General features: G+C 43.6%; 1 protein-coding gene across 5 annotated transcripts in view; it reads left to right on the top strand.

The window, feature by feature from the left end:
* The window catches only part of LOC141113572 (uncharacterized), a 119055-nt gene extending 96501 nt beyond the window's left edge, over window positions 1-22554 (top strand). For all 5 annotated transcript variants that reach the window (XM_073606760.1, XM_073606758.1, XM_073606757.1 and 2 more), the window contains 4 exons: window positions 760-837; window positions 2876-3010; window positions 13592-13697; window positions 17308-22554. In XM_073606760.1, the coding sequence (XP_073462861.1) occupies window positions 760-837; window positions 2876-3010; window positions 13592-13697; window positions 17308-17479 (491 nt within the window). In that variant the 3' untranslated portion in view covers window positions 17480-22554. The remainder of the gene's footprint in view (window positions 1-759; window positions 838-2875; window positions 3011-13591; window positions 13698-17307) is intronic.
* Window positions 22555-27591: the final 5037 nt, after the last annotated feature.

Raw genomic sequence — 27591 nt, 5'->3', positions numbered from 1 at the left:
GCTCTACGTTAACCTCTTTCACATAATCTGCTGTCAATATCGTCCTCGTCCATCTCTCTACTATGACATCTTCTGCTTCCTCTATTTCAATCTCCTTTACGTCTGCATTATCTACTGCGATATCTTCTACATTGGCATCATCCATGTCCACCATGTCTGTGTCCTCCATGTCTGTATCCTCCATGTCTGTGTCCCCCATGTCTGTGTCCCCCATGTCTGTGTCCTCCATGTCTGTGTCCTCCATGTCTGTGTCCCCCATGTCTGTGTCCCCCACGTCTGTGTCCTCCACGTCTGTGTCCTCCACGTCTGTGTCCCCCACGTCTGTGTCCCCCACGTCTGTGTCCCCCACGTCTGTGTCCCCCACGTCTGTGTCCCCCACGTCTGTGTCCCCCACGTCTGTGTCCCCCACGTCTGTGTCCCCCACGTCTGTGTCCACCACGTCTGTGTCCCCCACGTCTGTGTCCCCCACGTCTGTGTCCCCCACGTCTGTGTCCTCCACGTCTGTGTCCTCCACGTCTGTGTCCCCCACGTCTGTGTCCCCCACGTCTGTGTCCCCCACGTCTGTGTCCTCCACGTCTGGCTCCTTTCTGCTTCCTTAATGCCCAAATCCAATGTTTTGATGTCCATCAGATCCGTGTTCTCTACGGCGATATCTTCCATGCTCACGTTCTCTACATCTGTGAATATGACCTCTAGTCCTCTTTGTGCTCACATCTCATATTTATCATTCTTTTATCTTTTTTTTTTTTTTTTATCCAGGTTTGGACATTGATGGTTTGTACAGGGTTAGTGGAAACCTGGCCGTTATACAGAAGTTACGTCACAAGGTGGATCAAGGTGAGGAAATCGCACATCTCCTTTATCCTTCTGAAGCAGGCTACACACATTACAGGCTGATTGTAAAACCTTGCACGCTACATCCACAAGGTTGTGACTGCAATTTTTGTTTATAGATGCCTAAGTAGAGAAAAAAAAAATGAACATGGGGTAGGGACAAAAGAGGAGAAAAAAAAAAAAAAAAGAGGAAAAAGGGAGGGGAGGGGGCTGTACACGGCTCGCAACCAAACTCTGAAGCAGTACATGGAATAGTCCACATCTCATCCCTAGGATGCTAGCATGGCCTGGTATTCTGTGGAGAAGGTATAGTTTGTGTAAAACCTCCTTTTGAGTTAGTGTTACTAAACCCAAAACAGTAGAATCAGTCTGTATATGCAGTAAAGCATGCTTGTTATACTCACTGTGGAACCTAAAGGGTTAATCCTCTACCTTGTGTAAAAAGACTGTTTGATCCTGTCTTCTCTGATCCTCCCCTTCTTTTACTATTCCCAATCCATCTGGTGTTAGTACAGAGCCCTAGGAGGCACTCTGCACATGCTCAGCTCGGTGTGTATTGCTAGAGTTTTTTTTTTGGGGGGGGGAGGGTGCATGCGATCAGTAGACATGTGCACAGCCAAAAAATTTGTTCATTTTCGTTTCATTCGTTTATTTTTTTTTAAATTCGTTTTCAGGTCATTCGTTATGATCGCAATTCATACATTCGTACATTCGAAATTTGAAATTCCAAAAACCGAAAATTCGAAGTAACTATTAAATTATAGGTATTGTAATTTCCTTTCAAATTTGGCTGTCAGTGAACGTAACAAATACGAATTTATCCGACGTTACGAATTATCCAAAATAACGAATGCTGCATCTAAACAAATGGAACGGAACAAATGAATAATAAATAATAATAATAAAATCTTTTTATTATTATTATTGTTATTTATTATTATTAATTCATTACGTTCTATTCGTTTGGATACGGCATTCGTTATTTCGGATCATTCGTAACCTTCGGATAAATTTGTATGTGTTACGTTCACTAACAGCCAAGTTTGAAAGGAAATTACAATACCTATAATTTAATAGTTACTAGTAATAGTAGTTATTATTAATTATTATTTCAGATTTCCGAATTTCCAAATTTCCAAATTCACGAATGTATGAATTTGCGAATTTACAAATTTTTCGAATTTACGAATATTTCTGAAAAATTCGTTAAACGGGTTTTCGTTAATTCGGATATTTCCGAATTAGCGAATTTGTCAAAATTCGTTAAAAAACGAATTCGGAATGAAACTAATTGCACATGTCTAGCAATCAGCACTGTCGAGACCAGTGGCGGCCTGTTCATTAGGGACTCAGGGGCGCGGCCCCCCCTCCTCCTTATCCATACGTCTTGCCCCCTAATCTACATGCAGTGCACTGGACGTATGGATTCTAATGGGTTTTTTTTTTTTTTTTAAGCACGTGATTAGAGCCAGAGGCTCTAGTAGGCTTCAAAAATAGCAGGCTTGAGGCGCAGAGCACTGCGCCCCAAGCACACCCACTTGTGGGACAATAGCAAATATTCATTTGCTATTGTTACACTTATTCTCCTCCTGGCCAATCAGGAAGTGGGTCCTGAGACCTGTCACCCAATCGGCCGAAAGCAGAGGCGATCCGATTGGCCGCCTTGGAGGAAGGAGGGAGGAGACGCAAGGAGGAGGGAGGAGACGCATGCATGATGCTGAGAAGGGGAAGCTGCCGCCCGGGCCTAGTTGGGGTAAGTGCGGGGCCCGACTGACCGGGGAGTGGTGGCGGGAGGTGCGGGTGACCCGACCAAGGAAAGGGGGGGTTGGCTCCCCCCAAAAAAATATACCACCACCAGCTGCCACTGGTCCAGACAGAGAGTCAGGGGTCATGCAACCTCATAGGACAGTCAGACGAGAATGAGAACTCCTCCTACAATCATTAACCAGTGCTCGGCCAGACACTCAGAAGTCACAAGACTGCTATATACTGCTAATGAGAAAACTTATTTATCAGTTTATATTTTTACTATATCTTCTAGATGAGAACTTGAACTTGGAAGATGGAAAGTGGGAAGATGTTCATGTCATCACTGGGGCCCTCAAGCTGTTTTTCCGGGAGTTGCCGGAGCCGCTCTTCCCCTACAGTCACTTTACAGATTTTGTTGAAGCAATAAGTAAGAAAACTTTTCCTGTTCTGTCTCCCAGGGGGTCAGTCAGTGTTCACAGCCAAGTCGAATGTTTCCAAGTAGTACTGATGAGAAGAGTCTTAGTATGAGTTCTGGGTAGACATGTCCGTTTTGTTTCGGACTAATTTTTCGTTATTTGGATATATCCAAATACCCGAATTACAATATAAACAAATTTTACCGAATGCTCCGATCAACAAAACGAAATTCATCCGAATTTTGAAAATTCAGACTGAAAATCGAATCGAATTTTACTTCGAACTCCAGTTGAATTCTAACTGTACACATGTTGCTGAAGTCAAAGACTGTGTGTTTTATTAGAGTACCATTTCGAAATAATGCTGTTGTAGTTAAGCCAATGGTGATTTAACCGATTGACGGCGGCAGACTGGCACTCCTGCGCGAATGGCCGTAGCATTACGGCGGGCACTTTAAGGAGTATAGGGGGTGTGCGCATGTCCCTAAGGAGCCGATTCCTGCGCCCGGCGGCCGCAATGTCCTGACAGAGCGAGAACGGGGATTTGTGTGTGTGTGTAAACACACAAATTCACGTTTGTCAGGGGTGAGGAGACTGATCTGCTGTTCCTAGTATATAGGAACAATGATCGATCTCCTCCCCAAGTCAGTCCCATCCCCCCACAGTTAGAACACAAACTGAGGGAACACAGTTAACCCCTTCCCTGCCAGTGACATTTACACAGTAAATCGGTGCATTTTTATAGCACTGATCGCTGTGTAAATGTCAATGGTCCCAAAAAATGTGTCAAAAGTGTCCGATCTGTCTGTTGCAATACCGCTAAAAATCACAGATCACCGCCATTACTAGTAAAAAATAAATAAATAAATAATAAATACAAATGCCATAAATCTATCCCCTATTTTGTAGACACTATAAATTTGTGGGGAAAAAAGGACATAAATTTTGTTTGGGTACAGCGTTGCATGACTGTGCAATTGTCAGTGAAATTGACGCAGTGCCGTATTGCAAAAAATGGCCTGGTCAGGAAGGGGGTAAATCCTTAAAGGGCTGAAGTGGTTAAAAAGAGCCATTGTAAATCATTTGATGAAGATTTTTCTTTTGTTCACTTTGCCACATTCAAAAGGGGAAAAAAAAAATACAATCTAGAAGTTTCGAAAAAAAATTTTTAAAAAATTGGTAAATTTGAAAATTCTGAATACAAATCCCAAATACATATTGAACTAATCAACCGAAATAACTAGATTAAACAAATTTTTTTGGTCATGCATATGTCTAGGTCTGGGCCTGTAATATGAGAGCAGTCACAGTTTGGGTACCGCAAGTGGAGTGCCATGTAATGTGGGGTCTGGGCCTGTAGGGTGATGAAAGCGTAGTAGGAGGTCCAGGGCTGTATGTTGAGCGTGTCTCCTGGGGCCTATATGGTAAGGGGAACCATAATAAGGGGTTCTGGGAGTGTATAGTGAGGGGAGTCTTGGTACAAGGCCTGTATGGGAAGGACAGTCACAGTATGGGGTCTGGGCTCTGTACAGCGGCGGCGGTAGTTGTATGGGGTCTGGGATGAATACAGTGAGGACGATTGCAGTACTGGGTCTGGGGCCTGCAGGACCATGGGATTTTTAGTATGGATCTGGGGCATATACAGTGAGGCAAGTGATAGTACTGGTTCCAGGGTGGTGTAGGGTGAGCGGAATGCACTGAAGGGGAGTATCAGTCTGGGATGTTTACAATGAGGGGAGTTGAGGTACTGAATCCAGGACCTTTTATGGTACTGGAAGGGGAGCCATGTTCTGGAACGTGTACAATAAAGGGGATTGCAGTACTGGGTCTGGGACCTGGATGGCCAGAATATATTGTGGTATGTGATTTGAGATGTGTATGGGAGTTGCAGTACTGTGCCTGGGACTTTTATGAAGAGGCGATCTATAGTATGAATTTCAAGGCATATATGGGAGGCACAGTCCTGGGTCTGGGACTGGTATGGTGAGGGAATTTTAGCACTGGCTCTGGGACCTATATGGTGAGAGGAAATATAGTATTCAGGGTGTGTATGGGAGATGCAGTACTGGCAAGGAGAATTGTAGCATTCAGTTTGTGGGGTGTATGGGAGGTGCAGTACTAGGTCTGGGACCAATAGGGCAGGGGGAATTGTAGGTAAGGTTGAATAAAAGACAATAGTCCATCCTGTGTAGGTGTACATGTGTCAATGTCTATAATTGTTTCCCATATCCCTGTATGTTGCGTTTTTTAAGATGTACATCCAAGAGTCTCTTAAAAATATTCATACTCCCTTCTGCCACCACCAATTGCGGAAGGGAGTTCCACGTCCTTATCGCACTGACAGTGAAAAACCTCCAACGCAGCTTAAGGTTAAACCGATTCTCCTCCAATCTCATTGTGTGGCCCCGTGTCCTCTTACACTCCTTGAGACTGAATCATTTTTTTTTTCCTATGCTGGGATCACCATTGAGATATTTGTAAATCCCTATCCTGTCTCCTCCCAAGTGTCGTTTTTCCAGCGAGAATAAATTTGGTGCTTGCAGGCGTTCCTCGCATTTGAGGTCCCCTTATTATTTTCGTTGCCCATTGGACTCTCTCCAGTTCATCCCTTCTGAGAACTGGTGAACAGAACTGGACGGAATACTCCAGATGTGGTCTAACCACAATTTTATAAAGTGGGGGGATTATTGTTTTATCTGTGGAGTATATCCTCTTTTTTTATGCATGCTAAATATTTTGCTGGCTTCTGTCATCTACTAGGACCCCTCAATCTTTCTCCATCCTCAATTCCCCACAGAGGTTCTCACCCTAGTGAGTAGTTTGAATTTATGTTTTTTGCCCCAAGTGCATTACTTTACATTTCTCCACATTAAACCTCATTTGCCATGTATTTGCCCACTCCATTATTGTGTTCAAGTCTTTCTGCAAAATTTCTATATCCTGGTGTGAAGTTATTGCCCTTCTTTATTTTTGTATCGTCCTCAAAAACTGAGATTGAGCCATTTATCCCATCCTCTATATCATTTATGAAAAGATTGAATAGAATTGGTCCCAAGACAGAGCTTTGGGGTACCCCACTTACCACTCCAGACCAGTCTGAGTACACGTTATTTATCACCACCCGCCAGTTTTCTATCCCTATGGTCCATGCCTGCAGACCTCAGCTTGTACATTAAGCATTTATGGAGAACTTTATCGAATGCTTTTGCAAAATCCAGGTACACTAAATCTGCAGGCCTCCCCCTATGTAGATGGCAGCTCAGTTCCTCGTAGAATGTTAACAGATTGGTCTGACAGGAACGACCTTTCGTAAACCCATGCTGATGACTACTAATGATATTTTTTTCTTCATTAAATTCTTGGATATTTTTTTTTTTTTTTATGTAACCCTCCACCTCTTAATTTATTCTTTATTAAGAAAATGTTTCATACATAATACACAAAATTCTATACATCTTAAAATCTTTCATACATCTCATTTCTAATCCCCTTTTTTCCTTTCTCCCCCCTCCCCCCCCCCCCCCCCCCCCCCCCCCATCTGTTTTCCCTCTTTCCTTATCTACTTCTGTTCTGACGTTTTGAACACACTCCATTCTCCCAGATTGCTCTAAAACTTTCCACCCGTCCCTGTTCTCCGCTGCATAGGTACTCCATGTTACAGATATGATCTACTCTTTGTAGCCACTCTTTTATGCTTGGTTTCCTCTATATACAACCATTTTTTTGGAATGAGTCCTTTTGCTGCATTGAGCGGGAAGGGGACTAAAGTTTTCTTCTACTGTTTTCTTGCTTTATTTGTCCCATGAAACAAACAATTCCAGGGGTTTTGTGGGATCTTCTCCTTAGTTATCACCTCAATATATTCTAAAATTTCCTGCCAGTAGTCTTATCTTTGGGCACTCCCACCATATGTGTATTGTTGTTCCTGTTTGTTTGCAATTCCTCTAACACTGGGAGGACTTATTTGGGTGGAATTTGTTAATTCTCTCTGGTGTCAAATGCCAACGCACCATACACTTATAATTTGCCTCTATGGTGGTTATATCAGATGCATGATTATGTACTGCTCCTATCATTTGTGTTCCATCTAATTTTATGTCCAAATCTTGTTCCCGTTTTTCTATAAAAGGTAGAGTCCCATGTCCTTCTAATTCTGTTAGTATTTCGTACATTTGAGATTAATTCTTCTCTCTCCCAAGTGAAAGGGAATTCCTGTTGTAATGCTTTTTCTTCTTTTTTATCTGCTCCTAGGTTTAATATCACTGTTTTTATGGGATTGATCTTAAAGTTCGTAAGCTCACCATATTCTTTTCTTTTTCAGTTCTTTTATTAGGCTGGATAACGACAGCCTTGGTTTGGTCATATATAGGAGTATGTCGTCTGCATACGCTGCCACCTTATGTTCTTCATCTCCCACCTTAACCCCTCCTATATCCACATTATTCTGTATTTTTGTTAATAATGGTTCTAATGCAATTACATACAGGAGTGGCGAGGTCGGGCATCCTTGCCTTGTCCCGTTGAACATCTCAAAGGCAGACGACATACTCCCATTGACCTTGACCCTGGCTGTGGGATGTTTATATAGATTATCAATCCATCTCATGATTCTTGGTCTCAACCCTATACTCCAGAGTGCGTCCATCATGAATCTCCAATCTCCTCGATCAAATGCTTTTTCAGCATCGATCGAGATGAGGAGCATTGGGGATTTCCTCTCCTTATTCATTATTAACATAGTTCTTATACTATTGACCCTCTCTTCCTGGTACAAAGCCTGCTTGGTCTACATTTATCAAGTTTGGCATAAAGTTTTTTAGTCCTGGTGCCAGAATTTTTGCATATAGCTTTGTGTCTACATTTAAAAACGCTATAGGCCGATAATTAGAACAGCAGGTTCTATCTTTTCCTACTTTTGTTATTATTGAAATATTGGCAAGGAGAGATTCTTTTCTTATTTCTTCATTTTTCCCCTATTTTGTTTAAATAATTACACAATACTGGGACTAATTGTTCTTTAAAAGTTTTATAATATTTAATCGTAAACCCATCCGGGCCTGGGCTTTATCCCCCTGGTTTTTCCTTTAGGGCTTCATAAATTTCGTCCTGGGTAATTAGTTCCTCTAGTTCGGCACTTTCTGTTGTTTTTGGTAGCTTAACTTCCACTAGATACTTCTGTATTTTAGATTTTCTACTCTCCTCTTCCTGTCGTGTCTCTTTATTTCTGATTATAATGTACTATAATATGTTTTGAAAGCCTTTGCGATATCAGTTGTTTTGTATTTCATTTCACCTTTCTCATTTTTTTATCTTTCCTATATAATTTTAAGTTTTTTTTTTCCTTTGATATTTTTGCTAGATATTTCTCGGGCTTATTCCCCCACTTGTATCTTTCTTTTGCAACATTTTTAAATACTTTTCTAGTTTCTTGTTCCATCATGTCCCTTAACTGACCCCTTTTTATAACCATCTTCTGATATGTTTCTATATCTAATTGTGTTTTAGGTTTTTGTTCCAACTCGTATAGTTCTTTTATTGCATTTTTCATTTTTATATCTTTCTTTTTTTCCCGGACCCTATGGAGATCAATTTTCCCCTGATGTAGGCCTTGTGGGCCTCCCAAGTTGTCGCTCCAGTCACATCCGGTGTGTCATTTGTACTGAAGATATTGTTCGATCTCAGTCGTTATTATTTTTCCTAATTCTACATCATCTATAAGATCTTCATTCAATCTCCAAGTCCCTTTTCTATGCTCCTTCTCATTGAATCTTATCTTTACTGTTACGGAAGCATGATCCGAAATTGAAATTATTCCGATCGAAGCCTCTACTACATACTCCAGTATTTCATGATCTACCAGAATGTAATCTAATCTTGAGTATGTATCATGCACCGATGAATGAAATGTGTAGTCCTTGTTGCTTGGGTATGTTATTCTCCATGCGTCAACTAGCTGCTGACAGTACTTTTTTTTTTTTTAATCAACTTTAGTTGTTTATTTTCTCGAATTGGTGCACCAGACGTACTATCAAGATCATGATCTATTGGGAAATTGAAATCTCCTGCCAAGATTAAGTGACCTTGTTTAAAGTGGTTGTAAACCCTTACAGACCACTTTAACCTACAGGTAAGCCTAGATTAAGGCTTACCTGTAGGTCCAAAAAAATATATCCTACACCTACACGGTTTAGGAGATATTTGCAAAAAGACAGGCACCACTCTCTACGGCGCATGCGCGGGATTGACGTCATCATGGCTCCGGCCGATCACAGCGCCGGAGCCACGACACCCGGAAAGAAGATGGACGCCCTGTAGGAGAGGGGACAGCGGTGACATCGCAGGCTCCTGTGTCAGGTAAGTGACACATAATGGGCTACTAGGCGATGCCTAGTAGCCCATTATGCTTTACCTTTGCAGGGAAACAAAGAGGAAGTAAACCCATCAGGGTTTACTTCCTCTTTAAACCCCATTAAAGCATTGAGGATCCCCTTTAGGTATTTTTTGGGATGTCTGTTAGGACAATATACATTTGCTAATGTATACTTTTTCCCTTGAAGGGACCCTCTCAGGAACAAGACGCAACCATCTGGGTCAACTTTCCTTTCTTCCAAAATAAAACTGATGTTTTTTGCTATTCCTATGGCGACTCCTTTTGCCCTTTCATTTGGAGAGTCCCCATAGAACCAAGTTGGGATCGCCCATGAATATACCGTATTTATCGGCATATAACACGCACTTTTTTCCCCTTAAAATCAGGGGAAAATCGTGGGTGCGTGTATACGCCGATCCCCGCTATTTTTGTGATCTATCAGAGCGATCGCCACCGACATTCACATAGCGTATATTTTTAAATATGGCGCCGCGGAGTTCGGAGGGACTCGGCGGCGCTCGTTCAGCTGAACGAGCGCCGCCGAGAACACAGTGACTGGGCGGAGCCGAGATACACATAGCCGAGGGTTCTCGGCGCCGTTCACAGTCCCGCCATTGGACCTCTGTTATGTCCATCATAGGGACTGGGCGTGACTGTGAACGGCGCCGAGAACCCTCGGCTATGTGTATCTCGGCTCCGCCCAGTCACTGTGTTCTCAGCGGCGCTCGTTCAGCTGAACGAGCGCCGCCGAATCCCTCTGAACTCCGCGGCGCCATATTTAAAAATACACACTAAACTTGTGTATGTCGGCGGCACTGGGGACAAGGCTGCACTGACCACTGGGGACAAGGCTGCACTGGGGCAAGGCTGCACTGACAATTCTGCACTGGGGCAAGGCTGCACTGACAAGGCTGCACTGGGGCAAGGCTGCACTGACAAGGCTGCACTGGGGCAAGGCTGCACTGACAAGGCTGCACTGGACACTGGGGCAAGGCTGCACTAACAAGGCTGCAGATGAACACTATGAGGCTGCATTGATGGGCATTTAAATGTAAGTTTTTTTTTCCTTAAAATTCCCTCCTAAACTTGGGGTGCGTGTTATACGCCGATAAATACGGTAGTTTAATATTTGAATCCAGTGCTATGTGTATCTCCTGTAGGAAGATTATCTCAGCGGAGTACCTTTCCAGCTCTCTTAGCGCTATGTGCCTTTTTTTCTGGGGAGTTCAGCCCTCTTACATTGTATGCAATAAACTTAACGTCAGTCATTATTTGTTTTTTCTTCTCTTATTCCCCTTTCTTGGTTCAATAGACAGATAAGGACATACAGATCTTTCATACTACTTTCTCAAAGTAGTCTCCCAGGTTCGGTCCATGGAAGGAGGTATGCTGCCTAGGGCTTCAGAAATTACCAGGGAATTTTGGAATACTTTGAGAATCTTTTTGATTCAAAAAGTCTATTTTTCCCTTGCTTGCAAATGGACCAAATATATCCTGCTGTTGCTATCAAGATCTTGACTGGCTCAAAATTTATTGAGATGGACTTTCTGTTCTTCCCAGTCTATTACCCTTCTCTTTGATGCTCCCAATTGACCCTGCTTGCCCTTCCTCCACTGTTGATGACTGTATTTTTGAAATTTTGAAGTGATCAGTCTATACATACAGAGTTTATTGTAACAGAATCTCCTGAAGAAGCCGTGAACGGCGAAACATGTAGAGAGACAATTTACTTCTGTTGATATCTGTTACTGATGTACTGTGGTTTTACCCTTTTTTCACATATGTATTTTTAATTCAATAAATATTTTCTATTCTTCAAAATGTTGTATACGTGTGCGCTTTAAAAGTCCCAATTTCTCTCCTTCTATGTTATTCTTGCAATAAGGGATGTGGCGCCTAAATTGAGTCTTTCCAACAGACTAGCTCTAAAACTATACTTCTCCTCTGTGATTTAGTACAGTTGCCTTCTCCATGTCATCCGTAACCCTCCTCCCATCCTCATTTTTTCTGTGGGCAATGTGCTCTGATTTTGCCTTTTTACGGTTTAATATATTTAAAAAAATGTATTTGGATTTTTTGTACTCTTCTCCACTAGGGTACTTGGACTGTGGCCTGTTTGGTGACTGGAACTGTGATATGGGGTTCAGGGTGTGTGTATATGGCGAGGGGAATTGTGGCATTCGCTTCCAGGGGTGTATTGGAGACGCAGTACTGGGTCTGGGACCGGTAGGGCAGGGGTAATTGTAGTTTGGGGTACTGGGTCTGTGGCTTGTATGGTGACCGGAACTGTGGTATGAGGTTCAGGGTGTATTGAAGTCACAGTAATGGGTCTGGTACCTTTATAGCATGGGAAATTGTAGTATGGGTTCCAGGGTGTGTATGAGAGCAGAGTTTCAGTACTGGGTCTGGGACCTCTATGGTCATTGGAATTGTAGTATGAGGTTAGGAGTTGCAGTACGGGATCTGGGGTTGGGAGTGTGTATGGCAATTACTGGGTCTGGGACCTGTACAGCAAGGGGAACTGTATGGGGTTCAGGGTGTGTATTGGACCTATATGGTGAGGGGAATTAAAATATGAGGTTCGGAGTGTGTAATTGGAGTCCCAGTACTGAGCATGGTGTTCAGGGCGTGTATGGAGCGAGCTGGGTCCGGGATCTGTACAATGAGGGAAATTGTGTGTTCAGGACGAGTATTAGGCCCCTTTCACACATAAGGAGGGGGTCGGGAAGCCGCCGCCGCGTCCTTAACAACCGATGAGTCATCGGCTGTCAGTGGGAAATCAGCTGACAGCTAAAATGTAAAAAAAGAAATAAATGGCAAAAAAAAAAAAATGGCGTGGGATCCCCTATTGCGCCTGTAAAGCGCCTTAGTGTGAAAGCCTAACCACTTGCCGCCCGCCATATAGCAAAATGACGTTGGCAAAGTGGTTGTGTTATCCTGACTGGACGTCATATGACGTGGTCAGGATAACAAGCAGGGGGACGTGCATCGTGGCGATTGCTGTTGCGGCTTCTCAGTCTGACGCACCGCAACTCCGATCCAGGTAAAGAGTCTCTGACGGAGACTCTCTACAACATGATCAGCCGTGTCCAATCACGGCTGATCATGATGTAAACAGGAAGAGCTGTTGATCGGCTTTTCCTCACTCACGTCTGACAGACGCAAGTAGAGGAGAGCTGATCGGCTGCTCTACTGATGGGGGGGGGTCTGTGCTGATTGTTTATCAGCGCAATCTCCCTTTGGATGCCCCCCCAGGACCACCAGGATGCTGCCAGGACCACCAGGGATGGCCACCACCCTAGACCACCAGGGAAATGCCAATCCGTGCCCAGGCAGCTGCTAGTCAGTGCCAATTTAAACTGCCTGCCAGTGCCACCAGTGATGCCTATCAGTGAAATTTATCAGTGCCGCCTTTCAGTGCCCAGCAGTGCCATCTATCAGTCCCACCCATAAGTACCCATCAGTGCAGCCATTCAGTAGTGCCCATCAGTGCCGCATATCAGTGTTACCTCATCGGTGCCGCCTTATCAGTGCCTACCAGTGAAGGAGAAAACTTACTTATTTACAAAATTTTATAACAAAAAAAAGAAAAACTTTTTTTTTTTTTTTTCAAAATTTTTGTTCTTTTTTTAATTCGTTTAGCAAAAAAATAAAAACCGCAGAGGTGATCAAATACCACCAAAAGAAAGCTCTATTTGTGGGAACAAAATGATAAAAATTTAGTTTGGGTACAGTGTAGCATGACAGCGCAACTGTCATTTAAAAAGTGACAGCGCTGAAAGCTGAAAATTGGCCTGGGCAGGAAGGTGCGAAAGCCCCCCGGTATTGAAGTGGCTAAAAGGCACATGACGGCCCACCTGGAGTTTGCCAAAAGGCATCCAAAAGACTCTCAGACCACGAGAGACAAAATTCTCTGGTCTGATGAAACAAAAGCGACAGGTTTTCATTAAAACGTAACTTAATACAATTTATAATAGATTGGGGAAGACATGTTTGCTGAGATTACATAAAACATCTCAGTTCGCTGTCTGGACACAAAAATAGCTTATTCTGTATTTTTTTTTTTTCTAAAAATCTAAAGACCTCGTAGGTTTTTTTGGCATGTTTTGATAGAATTGTAAACAAGTAAAAAATTATAAAATGTGGCGTCCCAATTTGATTTGCCTTCATAAAATGAATCTTGAAGAAAACAAAACTGTTCTCCTGTTTGTGTTTATAACAGAACTGAATGACCCGAGCCAGAAGCTGCGTCGTATGAAGGAACTCGTCCTGTCGCTGCCTCAACCCAACCTGGAGACCATGAGGCTGCTCTTCCGACACCTGTGCAGGTGAGCCACTGAGGGGACCACAGGAGGATTCTGGGAGGGGCCCACAGGAGAATTCTGGGAGGGGCCCAGAGGTGTGGAGTCCAGCCTAACCCACTTTAGAAAAACGGCTAAGAGCACAGAAGAGCTCCGCATAAAACCAGACGTGTATTTATTATCTTTGACGTGAGCATTTACTCCATAATGTCTGGGCTGTGGTTATGTGGAATCCGGAGTGTGGGTTGGAGTTCTCAGATTTGTACAATTATCATATCCTGAGCATTGTCACTGAGATGCACACGGGACGAATATGAGCCAGTTCAACAGAAACTGTCCGACATTCGACCAGTGTGTACAGCAGACTGTCCAACAGAAGCCAGTCTAATGACTTCTGTTGAACAGGCATGCCGAAAAAGCAGCGTCCGATCAACGTTGGCAGCCAATGGCTGTGAGCGCTAATTAGTGTGTTCTTGCGGGGGGGGGGGGGAGACACAATAACACAGTGGGGGAGATTTCTGCACTAACATCACTTGGCTAGTACGATGACCTGTTATGCCGCGTACACGCGACCGGTTTTGCCGTCGGAATAAACTCTGAAGATCTCTCTGACGGAATTCTATTCAAAAGCGGTCTTGCCTTCACACGGTCAACCCAAAATCCGACCGACTAGAACGAGGTGACGTACAACACGTACGACGGGACTAGAAAAAGGAAGTTCAGTAGCCAGTAGCTTCCGTCTCGTGTTTGCTTCAGAGCATGCGTCGTTTTTCGGTCCGTCGGAACAGCATACAGACGATCGGTTTTCCCGATAGGAATTGGTTCCGTCAGAAATATTTAGAACATGTTCTATTTCTAGGTCCGTCAGAATTTTCAGGGAAAAAAAAGTCAGGAGAGGCCTACACACGATCGGAATAGACGATGAAAAGCTTCCGTCTGACTTTTTCTGTCGGACATTCCACTCGTGTGTACGCGGCATACATTTTTTTGTTTTTTTTTTACGGTCAGCCCTCTTGGTTGAACGAAAGAAAATGTCTAATGTGTACCTAGGATTAGTTCTGTGGAAGATCCGATTTCTTTGAATCTCTCTTGGACTTCAGAGAAGAACAATTGACCTTTTTATTTGCATCTTCCCTTCAAAGACGGAGGTTTTAGGCCTCGTTCACATGGGTGTACTTCAAGTGGACCTTCAGTCATTTTTTCATCTTTCCATCTATTAAATCTTCTGCGCTTGTTGTTGTTTTAACTTTGGATAGTAAAACATTTTTTTTCTGCTTATACAGCCCACTTCCTGTTTCTTGTCTGGTCATTAGCCTAGGCTTATGACATCATGCACAGCTCTCTCTCTCTCTCTCTCACTCTTGTGAGTTTTAGTGAAATTTAAATAGTTTGGAACAAGCTGGTTCAAACAAACTATTTGCATCACTAATGGATGCAGCGGCTAAGAGCGTTGTATAAACTGTAGCCTCAGCTACATACAGTATACAGCGCGGTGTTATTAACCGCTTGCCGACCAGCCACCATCATTATACTGCGGCAGGTCGGCACGAACCCGTAAATTACCTTAGCTATAAGTCGGCTCGCGGGATCTGGATAGCAGGCGGGGGTGCAGATGCTCGTGGCCGCGACAGTCGCAATGACCGCTGGCCACGAAAGGCAGAACAGGGACGTTTGTATGTAAACGCACAAATCCCTGTTCTGTGAGGAATGACAGATCGTGAGTTCCTAATAGCTAGGAAACACGATCTGTCATCTCCTATAGTCAGTCCCCTCCCCCTACAGTTAGAAAACACACACAGGGAACACAGTTAAACCCTTGATCGCCCCCTAGTGTTAACCCCTTCCCTGCCAGTGACATTTTTACAGTAATCCGTGCATTTTTATAGCACTGATCGCTGTATAAATGCCAATTGGTCCCAAAAATGTGTCAAAAGTGTCCGATGTGTCCGCCGTAATGTAGCAGTCCCCCATAAAATTTGCAGATCACCACCATTACTAGTAAAAAAAATAATAATAAAAATGCTATAAATCTATCCCCTATTTTGTAGATGCTATAACTTTTACGCAAACCAATCAATATACGCTCATTGCGATTTTTAAAAAAAAAATTTTTTTTACCAAAAATTATGTAGAAGAATACATATCGGCCTAAACTGAGAAAAAATTGGCTTTTTTTAAAAAAAAAAAAAATGGGGATATTTATTATAGCAAAGAGTACAAAATATTGTGTTTTTTTTTCAAAATTGTCGCTCTTTTTTTGTTTATAGCGCACTGCATGAGTGATCAAATACCACCAAAAGAAAGTTCTATTTGTGGGGGAAAAAAGGACGTCAATTTTTTTTTTTTTTTGGGTGCAGCGTTGCACAACCGCGCAATTGTCAGTTAAAGCGAAGCAGTGCCGAATCGCAAAAAGTGGCCCGGTCATTCAGCAGCCAAATCTTCCCGGGCTGAAGTGGTTAATATACAGAATTTATATAGCACCAACAGTAACAATAAAATAAAATACAAGAGGATTAAGAGGGCCCTGCTCAGAAGAGCTTACAATTTAATGTGAACTTCCCATCCTGCTCCCGGAAGGAAATAGTGTTGGGTTCAACACTGCTCAGCCATTCACAGAGCTTTGTATTTCATAAGTGAATACAAAGCGTCCTCTGATTGACTAAGGATGTCACGATCTCTGCCTCGGCCAATCAGAGGAAGCTTTATTATCATTTCTAGAATACAAAGCTCCCTGTAAATGGCTTAGCAGCTCTCAGCCCAACCTGATTTTGTCCAGGGAGCAGGATGGGAAGTTGTTGCCATAACACAGTGTTGTATATATCTGATGTTACATACAGTGCCCATGGCTGCTGCATCTGTTACTGCAGTAAATAGTTTGTTTTGACCAGCTTGGTCCAAACTAGCTATTTCAACAATAGGTGCAATAGGTCATGCAATTTGACAGTTCAAAAATCGCATGGCAAGTTGCACCCCATTACTGGCAATGGAACCATTCAAATCGTCGCAACTCAGAAAAAGGTTCATGCACTACCTTTTTGCAATTTCATTGCCACTTGCATTGACTACATTTTTGCGATTTCATTGCAACTTGCATTGACTGCTGGTAAAGTCGCAAGCTGCTTAGAAATCAGAACTCCAATTCACACTCATCTACGGCTTTGAAATTGTGCTGAAGTGGCACGATTTCAAAGCTGCACTGGTGTGAACCAGGGCTAAATGGAATAAGTTATGCCATGTCCTGCGGTTTTGATGCGCTTTCGGAAAGTGCACCAAAGGTGCAGCATGCAGAAGTTTTGGTGCAGGGAAAGCACAGCTAACCCCGCAGGTACACTGTACTGCTCCCCATCAGCCTGAAAGTAGCCTTGGGTGGATTTTTCACTTGGTAGTTCAAAGAGAAAGACAATCTGGGACTGGTACTGAGATAAAATACAATCATCTTCCTCATAAGAATGGGAAATGTGCCGAATGCTGCAGACAGGGAAAACCTCGTCATTTTGCCCATCCAGGAAGCTCCATGTGTAGAGAGATCTCCTAGTGACCAATCACAAACTAGTGTTCAGCGTCTCACTAGAATTGTAAGCTGACATGGGATTGGAACATGCATCTAATTTCCCCCCCCTTTTTTTTTTCTTTTTAGTGTTATTGAACACAGAGAGTCGAACCGGATGTCTGTACAAAGTGTCGCCATTGTATTTGGGCCAACGCTGCTTAAACCGGAGGAGGAGGGTGGCAACATCGCCATGTACATGGTCTTCCAGAACCAGATTGTGGAGCACGTCCTCAACCAGTACAAAAATATCTTCAGCTGATGGTGTGACGAGGACGCTCAGAGACCGCGATATGAAGGCGCAGGACCGCCGGAGGATGTCTTCTTATTTAATATGTATATATGTACAGACTCTATAAAAAGGAATGAAGGGGGTCACATTCCACATCACAAGAACTAAGTGATTACAGACTCCACATATAATATTTGTCCTCTCTGTTGGAGGCGCTTTGTGCCATATAAAAAACGGGTCTACAAAACATCTGCGGGGAAAGCTGATGTCCGATTTCTGGGTATATTTTATCCGGGCTTTACCAAAATTGTACAAATTGGCGCAGTGCGCCTACAGTGTACACATTGTTCTTCGGGTGAGATATCAGTTGGTGTAATAGATCTGCTGAGGTCACTGAAATCAAGTTCCACAAAAATGAGAGAAGTGCTTATTTGTAAAAATCTGGTCTTCACTCCTATAAGAAATCATGAAAGTTGCTGCAGGTCCATCTCCAGCATTGGGTACTTTGTCGCTGACCCCAAACATGGACGCAGCAGTAAGGCTGGATTCACACCTATGCATTTTTAGTACTTTTTGCATTTTGCAGATTTGCACTACAGAACTTGTTCCATAGGAAACCATGTTAAATGGACTGCAGTGCTAATCTGCAAAAAGCACTAAAAATGCATAGGTGTGAATCCACCCGTAAGGCTTCATGTACTCTACAGCCTCTAAAACTTGGGTTTAGGAGCTTTAGCCTTTTTTTTTTTCCCAAAGCTCCTAAACTCAACTCCATAAAAAAAAGTCCTATGTGTCCGTGTACACGTAAGTGTTTATTTACTAAAGGCAAATCCACTGTGCACTTGGAAGTGCAGTCGCTGTAGATATAAGGGGAGACATGCAAGGAAAATATAAGAAACAGCATTTTAGCTTGCACATGATTGGATGATAGAAATCAGCAGAGCTTCCCCTAATTTCAGATCTACAGCGACTGCACTTCCAAGTGCACAGTGGATTTGCCTTTAGCAAGTCAACCCCAATGGCTTTTACAAGAGTTTAGAAGCTGCTGCGGTTAGGGGGGAAGGTTCAACCGCCTTCTCCTGAAAGCAGAAAAAACACATTCGGAATAGGAACATTTTGACCGCTGGCCACTGCAAACCGCGGCGCGATTTTGCGGTTTCCCGTGGCTGGCGATCAACCTAGGCCAGTGATGGCGAACCTTGGCACCCCAGATGTTTTGGAACTACATTTCCCATGATGCTCAACTACACTGCAGAGTGCACGAGCATCATGGGAAATGTAGTTCCAAAACATCTGGGGTGCCAAGGTTCACCATGACTGGCCTAGGCTGTGTGTACATGAAGCCTAATATGCTGGCCATACACTATATGAAAAATAAGCCAAAATTCAGTCATTGAGGCTCCATGCACACTGGACGTTAAAATAACATTATAAAAACGCCAGTAGCTTTGCAGTGAGTCTTTCAACATTTTTTTAACGTTTTTGCAATAGCGTTTATTAGCATTCTTCCACGTTAGCGTTTTTTTTTTTTTTTTCAATGGATCAGAAAACGTTTAACTCTGGTGAGCCACGTTTTTGAGCATTTAGCGACGTTTATCAGTGTTTATGATCGTTTGGCGTTTTTTTTGTGGTCAGAAAAAAAAAAACGACTCCTGAACGCGATTTTATGGCGTTCAGAAAACAACCCATAAACTCCACTGCTGATAAACATCTAAAAACGGTCATGTGTGCACGGAAACATAGGAGAACACAGAGGCGAGTTTATAGGCTGTTAAAAAAAAAAAAAAAAAAATACGCCCAAACTCCCAAAAACGGTCATTTATGAGCTCCAGTGTGCATGGAGCCTTAGACAGTTCGTTCGATCTTCAGCCAGTTAATGGGCACAAAATCGTTGGGACGTTTTTCAGCCGAAAAAACGAAGGACAAATTTTGAAATTTTCTACCAAACGAATGATAAATTGAAAGGTTAATGTGTTTCCCTTTCAAACTGCCTGCACTAAGTATATGTAAAAAAAACAAAAAACAAACGATTTATCGGTCATTACATGATGGCATTATCGTTTGCGCTCACGGCCGAATGTTCGTTTTTTGAAAATAGGTTCGGCCGATTTTTCGTATAGTGTATGGCCAGCATTAGGCCTGCTTCAGACAGGCTCCAGCTTGTATAAGAACAGTGTGAACAGCAAGCATTTGCAGAGCTTTCAGCAAACTGTTGAAGCTTTTAGGCAGGCTTCACACTGGTGCAACATGCGCTCCGACTTTGATTTTTTACATGTCATGCGACATGTGCGCTCAATGTTTCCCTATGAGAGGCGTCTTCACTGGTCCGACTTTGGAAAAGGTTCCTGCACTACTTTGCTCCAACTTCTGTCTGATTTCAGCCCATAGAACTGAATGGAAGTCGCATTCCAAGTCGGATCCTCATTGATGCGATTTGGATTCGACATTACAGGAAGGTTACACAGGCATTCCCTGAAGTCGCGCAGTGTGAACCGAGCCTTAAAAGCAACGGTTCCCAACTTCCGTCCTCAAATACCCCCAACAGGCCACGTTATGGGAACTTCCCTTAGATAAAATTGCTCTTATCAATACCATGTCATTGATATTGATTTAAAGCAGCTGTGCAAAGTAAAGGAAAACCTGAAAACCTGGCCCGTTGGGGGATACTTGAGGACCGAGATTGAGAATTACTGCCTTAAAGTTCCATTCAACTCCAGTTTGTAAACATTGAACACAGCTCCTAATGGGAGTCGAGTGTCACTTTAACCACTTAAAAAGTGGAGTTCCACCCAAAAATGGAATTTCCGCTTTTCGGAACCCCCTCCCCCCGGTGTCACATTTTGACACAATCTGTCTAATACAGGCATTCTGCTCCCACTTCAGGGCATAGATAGCCAAGCCACCCGCGGGTATCTACCCCACTTCTGGCGCCTCCTCCGTTCCCCCCCCGCTGTCTTCGGGGAGACACACGGGTCCCAGAAGACAGCAGGGACCAGTGGGATTGCACAGCGCGAGTTGCGCATGCGCAGTAGAGAACCAGGAAGTGAAGCCAAAAGGCTTTACTTCCTGATTCCCAACCGAAGATGGCGGCGCCTCCACCCGAGCGACGGGTCGGCTTCAGGTGGAGGCGCCGTAGACAGGTAAGTGTCCTTATTTTAAAAGTCAGCAGCTACAGTATTTGTAGCTGCTGACTTAAAAAAAAAAAAAAAAAACAATTAAGCGGAACTCCACTTTAAGGACCGGGCCTATTTTTCAAACTTGTCGTTTACAAGTTAAAAATCTTTTTTTTTTTTTGCGAGAAAACTAAAATTGCGGTCGTTGCAATACTTTATGTCACACCGTATATATGCGCAGCCGTCTTAAACGCATTTTTTTTTTTTTAATACAATTTTTTTAATTAAAAAAAAAAGAAAAAACAGTAAAGTTAGCCCATTTTTTTTTTTTTTTTTTATATTGTGAAAGATAATGTTATGCCGAGTAAATTGATACCCAACATGTCACGCTTCAAAATTGCGACTGCTCGTGGAATGGCGACAAACCTTTAGCCTGGTTTCACACATGTGCGGTGCGAATTGAAGCTCAGGTTTCACTGGGGAGATAACAATCTCCTGTTCAACGGATTCATTGCGTTTTTGCTCAGGATTAGAGAGCGGGGAGAGGGGGAGGTGTAGTGAGGAGAAAGAGAAAATCCTTGTTCAGAACGCAATGCATCTGCGAATCAGATGCGTTCCCATAGGAGATAATAGGCTTGTAGTTCGCACCGCAATGCCCAAAAAACGCACACGTTTTTTGTGCAATGCGCAGTGCGAATGCAACGCACATATGTGAACCAGATGCATTCATATGAATGTATTTTAAAATGTCCTGCGAATTAGATGCGGTGTAAGCCGCATCTAATTCGCATAGGTGTGAACCCGGGCTTACCCTTAAAAATCTCCATAGACGACGTTTAAAATTTTTTACAGGTTACCCGCTTAGAGGTAAAGAGGAGGTCTTTTGCTAGAATTATTGCTCTCACTCTTAACAATCACGGCGATACCTCACGTGTAAAACATCCCTTGTAGTAGAAAAGAAACATGACAGGACCTCTTTAATGTGAGATCCGGGGTCAAAAAGACCTCAGATCTCACAGTTACACTTAAATGCAATTAAAAAAAAAAAAAATTTCCAATAAAAAATGATTTTATATATATATAAATTATCCCTTTAAGGCCGTTGGGTGGAAGTGACGTTTAACGTCATCCAACGTCATTGAGTCAAGTGGGGGGCCATCAGTCCTTCACTCGACTTGGTGCCTCTGAGGGGGGGGGGGAAGGATGGATCGGATCGTCTCCGCCAATACCGACAGCTCCGGTAAGCCGCGGAGACGACCGGAATGCAGCGGGAGTGGGGGGGGGGGGGGGTTGGGCACCTCTCCAGCCGCCGATAAAAGCGATTTTATCTTAAAGCGGACATTCCCATAACAACGGTATTTAACGTCAAAGTACCTACGTATGAGGGCGGGCGTTCCGGAAGTGGTTAAACAATCTGCTAGCAGGCTTCAGCATGCTTCCAACAAAGCGTGAAAAAGTGCTGAAGCCTGCTAGCAGCTTGTTTAAAGTGGCAATCAGCACTCCTATTAGGATGTGTTTAACATTTACATATTGGAGCCGCCTTGTGCTGTCAAAGCTTGCTGTTCACACTTCTCTTATACAAGCTGAAGCCCGTATTAAAAACTGGCCTTAGGAGGGAAGTTGAAACTCCGGATCTGTGAATTTGGTCTGGGTCAGTATTTCACAACATACTACAAGCTGGTGGGTGAACCTGACAAGAAGCATTGTCAACAACAGTAACCTCCAAATTTTAAAGTACGGGTTTCCTTTTCTATACCTGGGATTGCTGTGTTTTCTAATATTCTCTCCCTGTCAGAGGAGATATGTTAGTTCAATGTCAGGGACCAATGGGAGGTGGTCCTGATCCCCTGCCTGAGCTCCGCCTGGATAACCAACACACTCTTAAAGGGTAACTCCTTTTTCTTGGGGGAAAAAAAAATATAACAGCATATTCAATTGTGACACAAGTCATATTGTAATTGAATGATATTAAAAATGACCTTTCCTTTTCAATCTGCAGCCGCTGTAATTTTCTGTAAAATGCAATATGGCCACCTGGAGGCGCTCTGTACACAGAATGTATAGAGAACGCCCCTCCCCAGTAATGTAATTTCCTACTTGTGTGATTGGCTTACTGATTTCCCAGAAGTTTCCACTAACATACAAGTCAGATTTTTGGCATCCCCTGCAACAAAAATGTCCTTTTTTTGGCGATACTGCTAAAGGGGGAAAAAAAAAAAAATCACATCTAAAAAGGGATGCAGAACCTACCACTTTCCTCAGAGCCCTACAAGTGCAGCAGCTTATTGATAATTATAAAATTACTCTCATACAGATTCACTGTACACACGGACACAGATAAACAAACAGCTATACCTTTAGAATAACAAAAGTTAGGAATCTGCTACAAAGTTAGTTAAAATCCCCGCAATGTACAGAGATCACTTTTTTTTTTTATCTCAACAAAAGTGGAGTTACTCTAAGTTTGCAGGAGAGAAGTAAAAAACAGTCATTTAATCCTAAATAAAGCTTCTCAAAAAATAAAATCAGAGACTTTTATTATTTTGCTATCCTTTTACTGAGTGACTTCTCCCAAATATCATGAATAATCCAGCATAGCAGAAGCTCGTAGAGGTCGCTGCCCCCCCAGTATAGACAGGACATGGCCAATTTGAAAGAAACATTAGACCGGAGGCTTTGACTACAGGCTCCTGATATGCAGATTAATCGTGAGGTTTGAGTATACACTATAATGTCAAAAGTATTGGGACGCCTGCTTTACACGCTTATTATTATACAGGATTTATATAGCGCCAACAGTTTACACAGCGCTTTACAATAAAAAGGGGGACAGCACGATTTACAATACAGATGACATAGGAGGGCCCTGCTCATGGAGCTTACAATCTAAAAGGGAACTTTAATGGCCTCCCAGTCTTAGTCCGTAGGGTTCAATATTGAGTTGGCCCACCCTTTGCAGCTATAACAGCTTCAACTCTTCTGGGAAGGCCGTCCACAAGGTTTAGGAGTGTGACTATGGGAATGTTTGACCATTCTTCCAGAAGCGCATTTGTGAGGTCAGGCACTGATGTTGGACGAGAAGGCCTGGCTCGCAGTCTCCGCTCTAATTCATCCCAAAGGTGTTCTATTGGGTTGAGGTCAGGACTCTGTGCAGGACAGTCAAGTTCCTCCACCCCAAACTTGCTCATCCATGTCTTTATGGACCTTGCTTTGTGCACTGGTGCACAGTCATGTTGGAATAGGAAGGGGCCATCCCCAAACTGTTCCCACAAAGTTGGGAGCATGAAATTGTCCAAAATGTCTGGGTATGCTGACGCCTTAAGAGTTCCCTTCACTGGAACTAAGGGGCCAAACCCAACCCCTGAAAAACAACCCCAACACCATAATCCCCCCTCCACCAAATGATTTGGACGAGTGCACAAAGCAAGGTCCATAAAGACATGGATGAGCTGGTTTGGGGTGGAGGAACTTGACTGGCCTGCACAGAGTCCTGACCTCAACCCGATAGAACACCTTTGGGATAAATTAGAGCGGAGACTGTGAGCCAGGCCTTCTCTCCAACATCAGTGCCTGACCTCACAAATGCACTTCTGGAAGAATGGTCAAACCTTCCCATAGACCAGGGATATGCAATTAGCGGACCTCCAGCTGTTGCAAAACTACAAGTCCCATCATGCCTCTGCTTTTGGGTGTCATGCTTGTGGCTCTCAGAGTCTTGCTATGCCTCATGGGACTTGTAGTTCTGCAACAGCTGGAGGTCCGCTAATTGCATATCCCTGCTATAGACACACTCCTAAACCTTGTGGACAGCCTTCCCAGAAGAGTTGAAGCTGTTATAGCTGCAAAGGGTGGGCCAACTCAACATTAAACCCTACGGACTAAGACTGGGATGTCATTAAAGTTCATGTGCGTGTAAAGGCAGGCGTCCCAATACTTTTGATAATATAGTGTATATTAAATGAACTGTAAACTACTATACTTGTCTCCTTCCCTTGGTAAGAGAAGCTTTTATTTAGTGTCTGAGCTTGGGCATGAATTGTGACCAATTCGCTTTAGGCTCGGATCACACCGCCGCCACCTGAAAGTCGTGCAACTTACTGACCTTGCCAGGCGACTTGAAGCAACTTCAGGCAATGCCCGGGTAATCTTCCTGTAATGTCGGATCCAAATCATATCAATTACGATGAGGATCCGACTTGGAGGCAACTTCCATTAACTAGTTGCCCACTGTCAAATGACAGCGGGGTGGTGCGGCTCTCGTCCTGGGACGCTGTCATATGACGGCGTCCCAGTATGGCCGCTCTCACTAGGACGCGGCACGACCCCGATCCCTGTACGGAGCCAAATTACAAGCCAGTCCAATTCACAGCCGGTCACATGTAAAACATGGAGATGCCGGTAATGGGCGCTCCTCGCCTCACACTGACAGAGAGCCGATCAGCGGCATCTCCACGCAGGGGGAAATCTACGCATGTAATCAGGTCACTCATCAGTGCCCCGATTACAAGATAGTGCCAACAGTGTCACCAATCAGTGCCCACAAGTGCCACCAGTGCCCATTAGCAATGCCAGTCAGTGCTGCCCATCACTGCTGTTGATCGATGCCCACCAGTGCCACCTATCAGTGCCCATAAGTGCGGCATATTAGTGCCCCCTCATCAATGCCCACGAGTTCAGCCTATCAGCGCACATCAGTGAAGGAGAAAAATTACTTCTGTCAGTACATTAAGTAAAAATATTTTTTTCAAAAATTTTTATTTTTTATTTATTTATATTTTTTAGTAAAAAAAAAAAAAAAAAAAGCAGTGATTAACCACTTGACTGCTTGGCACTTAAACCCCCTTCCTAACCAGACCAATTTTCAGCTTTCGTTGCTCTCACACTTTGAATGACAATTACTCAGTCATGCAACACTGTACCTATATGAAATTTTTGTCCTTTTTTTCACACAAAGCTTTCTTTTGGTGGTATTTAATCACCGCTGGGTTTTTTTATTTTTTGCGCTATAAACCAAAAAAGATTGAAAATTTGATTAAAAAAAATAAAAAATTTGTTGTTTTTATTAAAATTGATTGCAGAGTATTGGCAGAGTATTGCACAGTGTTGCAGAGTATTGGCAGAGTATTGCACAGTGTTGCAGAGTATTGCACAGTGTTGCAGAGTACTGACATTGAGCAGCGCTGTGGGCACTAAACATCCAGCCCACAGCGCTGCTGCCATCTCTCCCCCTCTCCCCTCGCACTGTACCGATCGGTACACAGAGGGGAGGGAGGAACCGGCGCCATGATGTGACGCCGGTTTGTTTACAAGTGATCGCTCTGTCATTTGACGGAACGATCGCGTGGTAAACGGCCGCGATCAGCGGCTATTTACCGTGATCCGTGAGAGGACCCAGCGGTCACAGATGTTGCCGGGTGCGCGCCCCAGGGGGCGTGCGGGAGCAACATTCTGGAATGACGTCCCACAGACGTCCACCCAGAATAAGCCGACCGCGCTGTTGCCGTCTTTCGGCTATGGCCTGGTCGGCAAGTGGTTAAATACCACCAAAAGAAAGCTCTATTTGTGTGAAGAAAATGAGTAAAAAAAAAAAAAAATGTGTTTGGGTACAGTATAGCACGACCGCGCAATTGTCATTCAAAGTGCGACAGCTCTGAAAGCTGAAAAATGGCCTGGGCAGGAAGCGGGTGTAAGCGCCCGGTAGGCAAAGTGGTTAAAGTCTATGAACACAAGTATGATAGAGGTCACCTTGAAGTAGTATAGGAACCTTTTCTGAAGTCAAAACGACATCAGTAGTGCTAATCAAGACGGCTCCTGGGATTTCACATGTCGTGCAACTTGGGGGTCTCAGATGATGGATCTCGAACCGTGGCAGTGTGAACTGAGCCTTAAAGCGGACCTAAAAAACCCCTCAATTCAACTGTTTCCAAAAACGGTTACATTCCCGGCGTGCTAACTGTCACAACCAAAACTGTCAAACCATCAGATGGCTGGAGTCATAACTGATCACATGTGGAGCATTCATGTTACAGAGAAAACAGAGGCCAAGATGGAAGCTTCCTTGGCTGAAAAGGATAAGAGGGTTTAGTTCCCCTTTAAGCTGATTGGATCTTTGATGTACACCGAGCAGAAAATGTAATAATTCTACAGAAGTGAAATGTCCCTCACACAGCTTTTCTACTACGTTCAAATAGTGGATACAAATAATAAAGCTTCTTGTTACACTTCTAATAATCAGCAGTTACTATTTTTCATCATATATGTTGCTCTTATATTCTGTATTGGTACAGAGAACATCAAGCCTTTCACATCAGTGTCTGTACCAGAGGAGCTTACACTCTAATGTCCTCACTATAATTATACATTTATATTCCGCAGTGCTGTCCAGAGAACACACCAAGTCAGTCACATTAGACTCTGCACCACAGGAGCTTACACTCTAATGCCCTTACACAGTCACACGCTACTAGGTGCCCATGATTGGAACCTCTTTAGGGGGTATGCAGATGGAACCCGTCTTGTTTAAAGCCTCAGATATCCGAGGTCTGGGGTTCTCTGCTCTTTGCTAATGACGTGTGTGTGTGTGTGGTGCCATCATAGCAAGATCAACAGAGCTCTCTATGGGCCCCCATACACACCATTCGATCTTCTGCAGATTTTTGTCTTCAGATTTACCAAAACCATATAAAATGAGGTCAAACCTTAAGAGTTTCAATTTGTATGCACTCAGGCAGGCCCTTATTACACGGTTTTAGTAAATCTGAAGACAAAAATCTGCATAAAATCTAATAGTGTGTGTGGGGTCTAAGTGTACACCTGCAGTTGGGAGAGGGGCCCCTCACTCTGCAGAGGCAGCCAGATTTGGTTGTATACTTGTCGTGACTGCAATCCTTAGCAGCGCAGCAAAAATTGTACCCTCCATCGCATTCGGTGGGCAGTATGCCAATTGCAACCCATTCAAAAAACGGGGCTGTGCTGCGATACCCCTGCAACTTTGCGCAGTGGCAATGCTCATGGTGATGTAGTCTTTTA

Source organism: Aquarana catesbeiana, linkage group LG12, assembly GCF_042186555.1.
Source record: "Aquarana catesbeiana isolate 2022-GZ linkage group LG12, ASM4218655v1, whole genome shotgun sequence".
Taxonomy (NCBI): domain Eukaryota; kingdom Metazoa; phylum Chordata; class Amphibia; order Anura; family Ranidae; genus Aquarana; species Aquarana catesbeiana.
The sequence above is the reverse complement of the archived record's forward strand: the minus strand, read 5'-3'. Positions and strand labels throughout refer to the sequence as shown.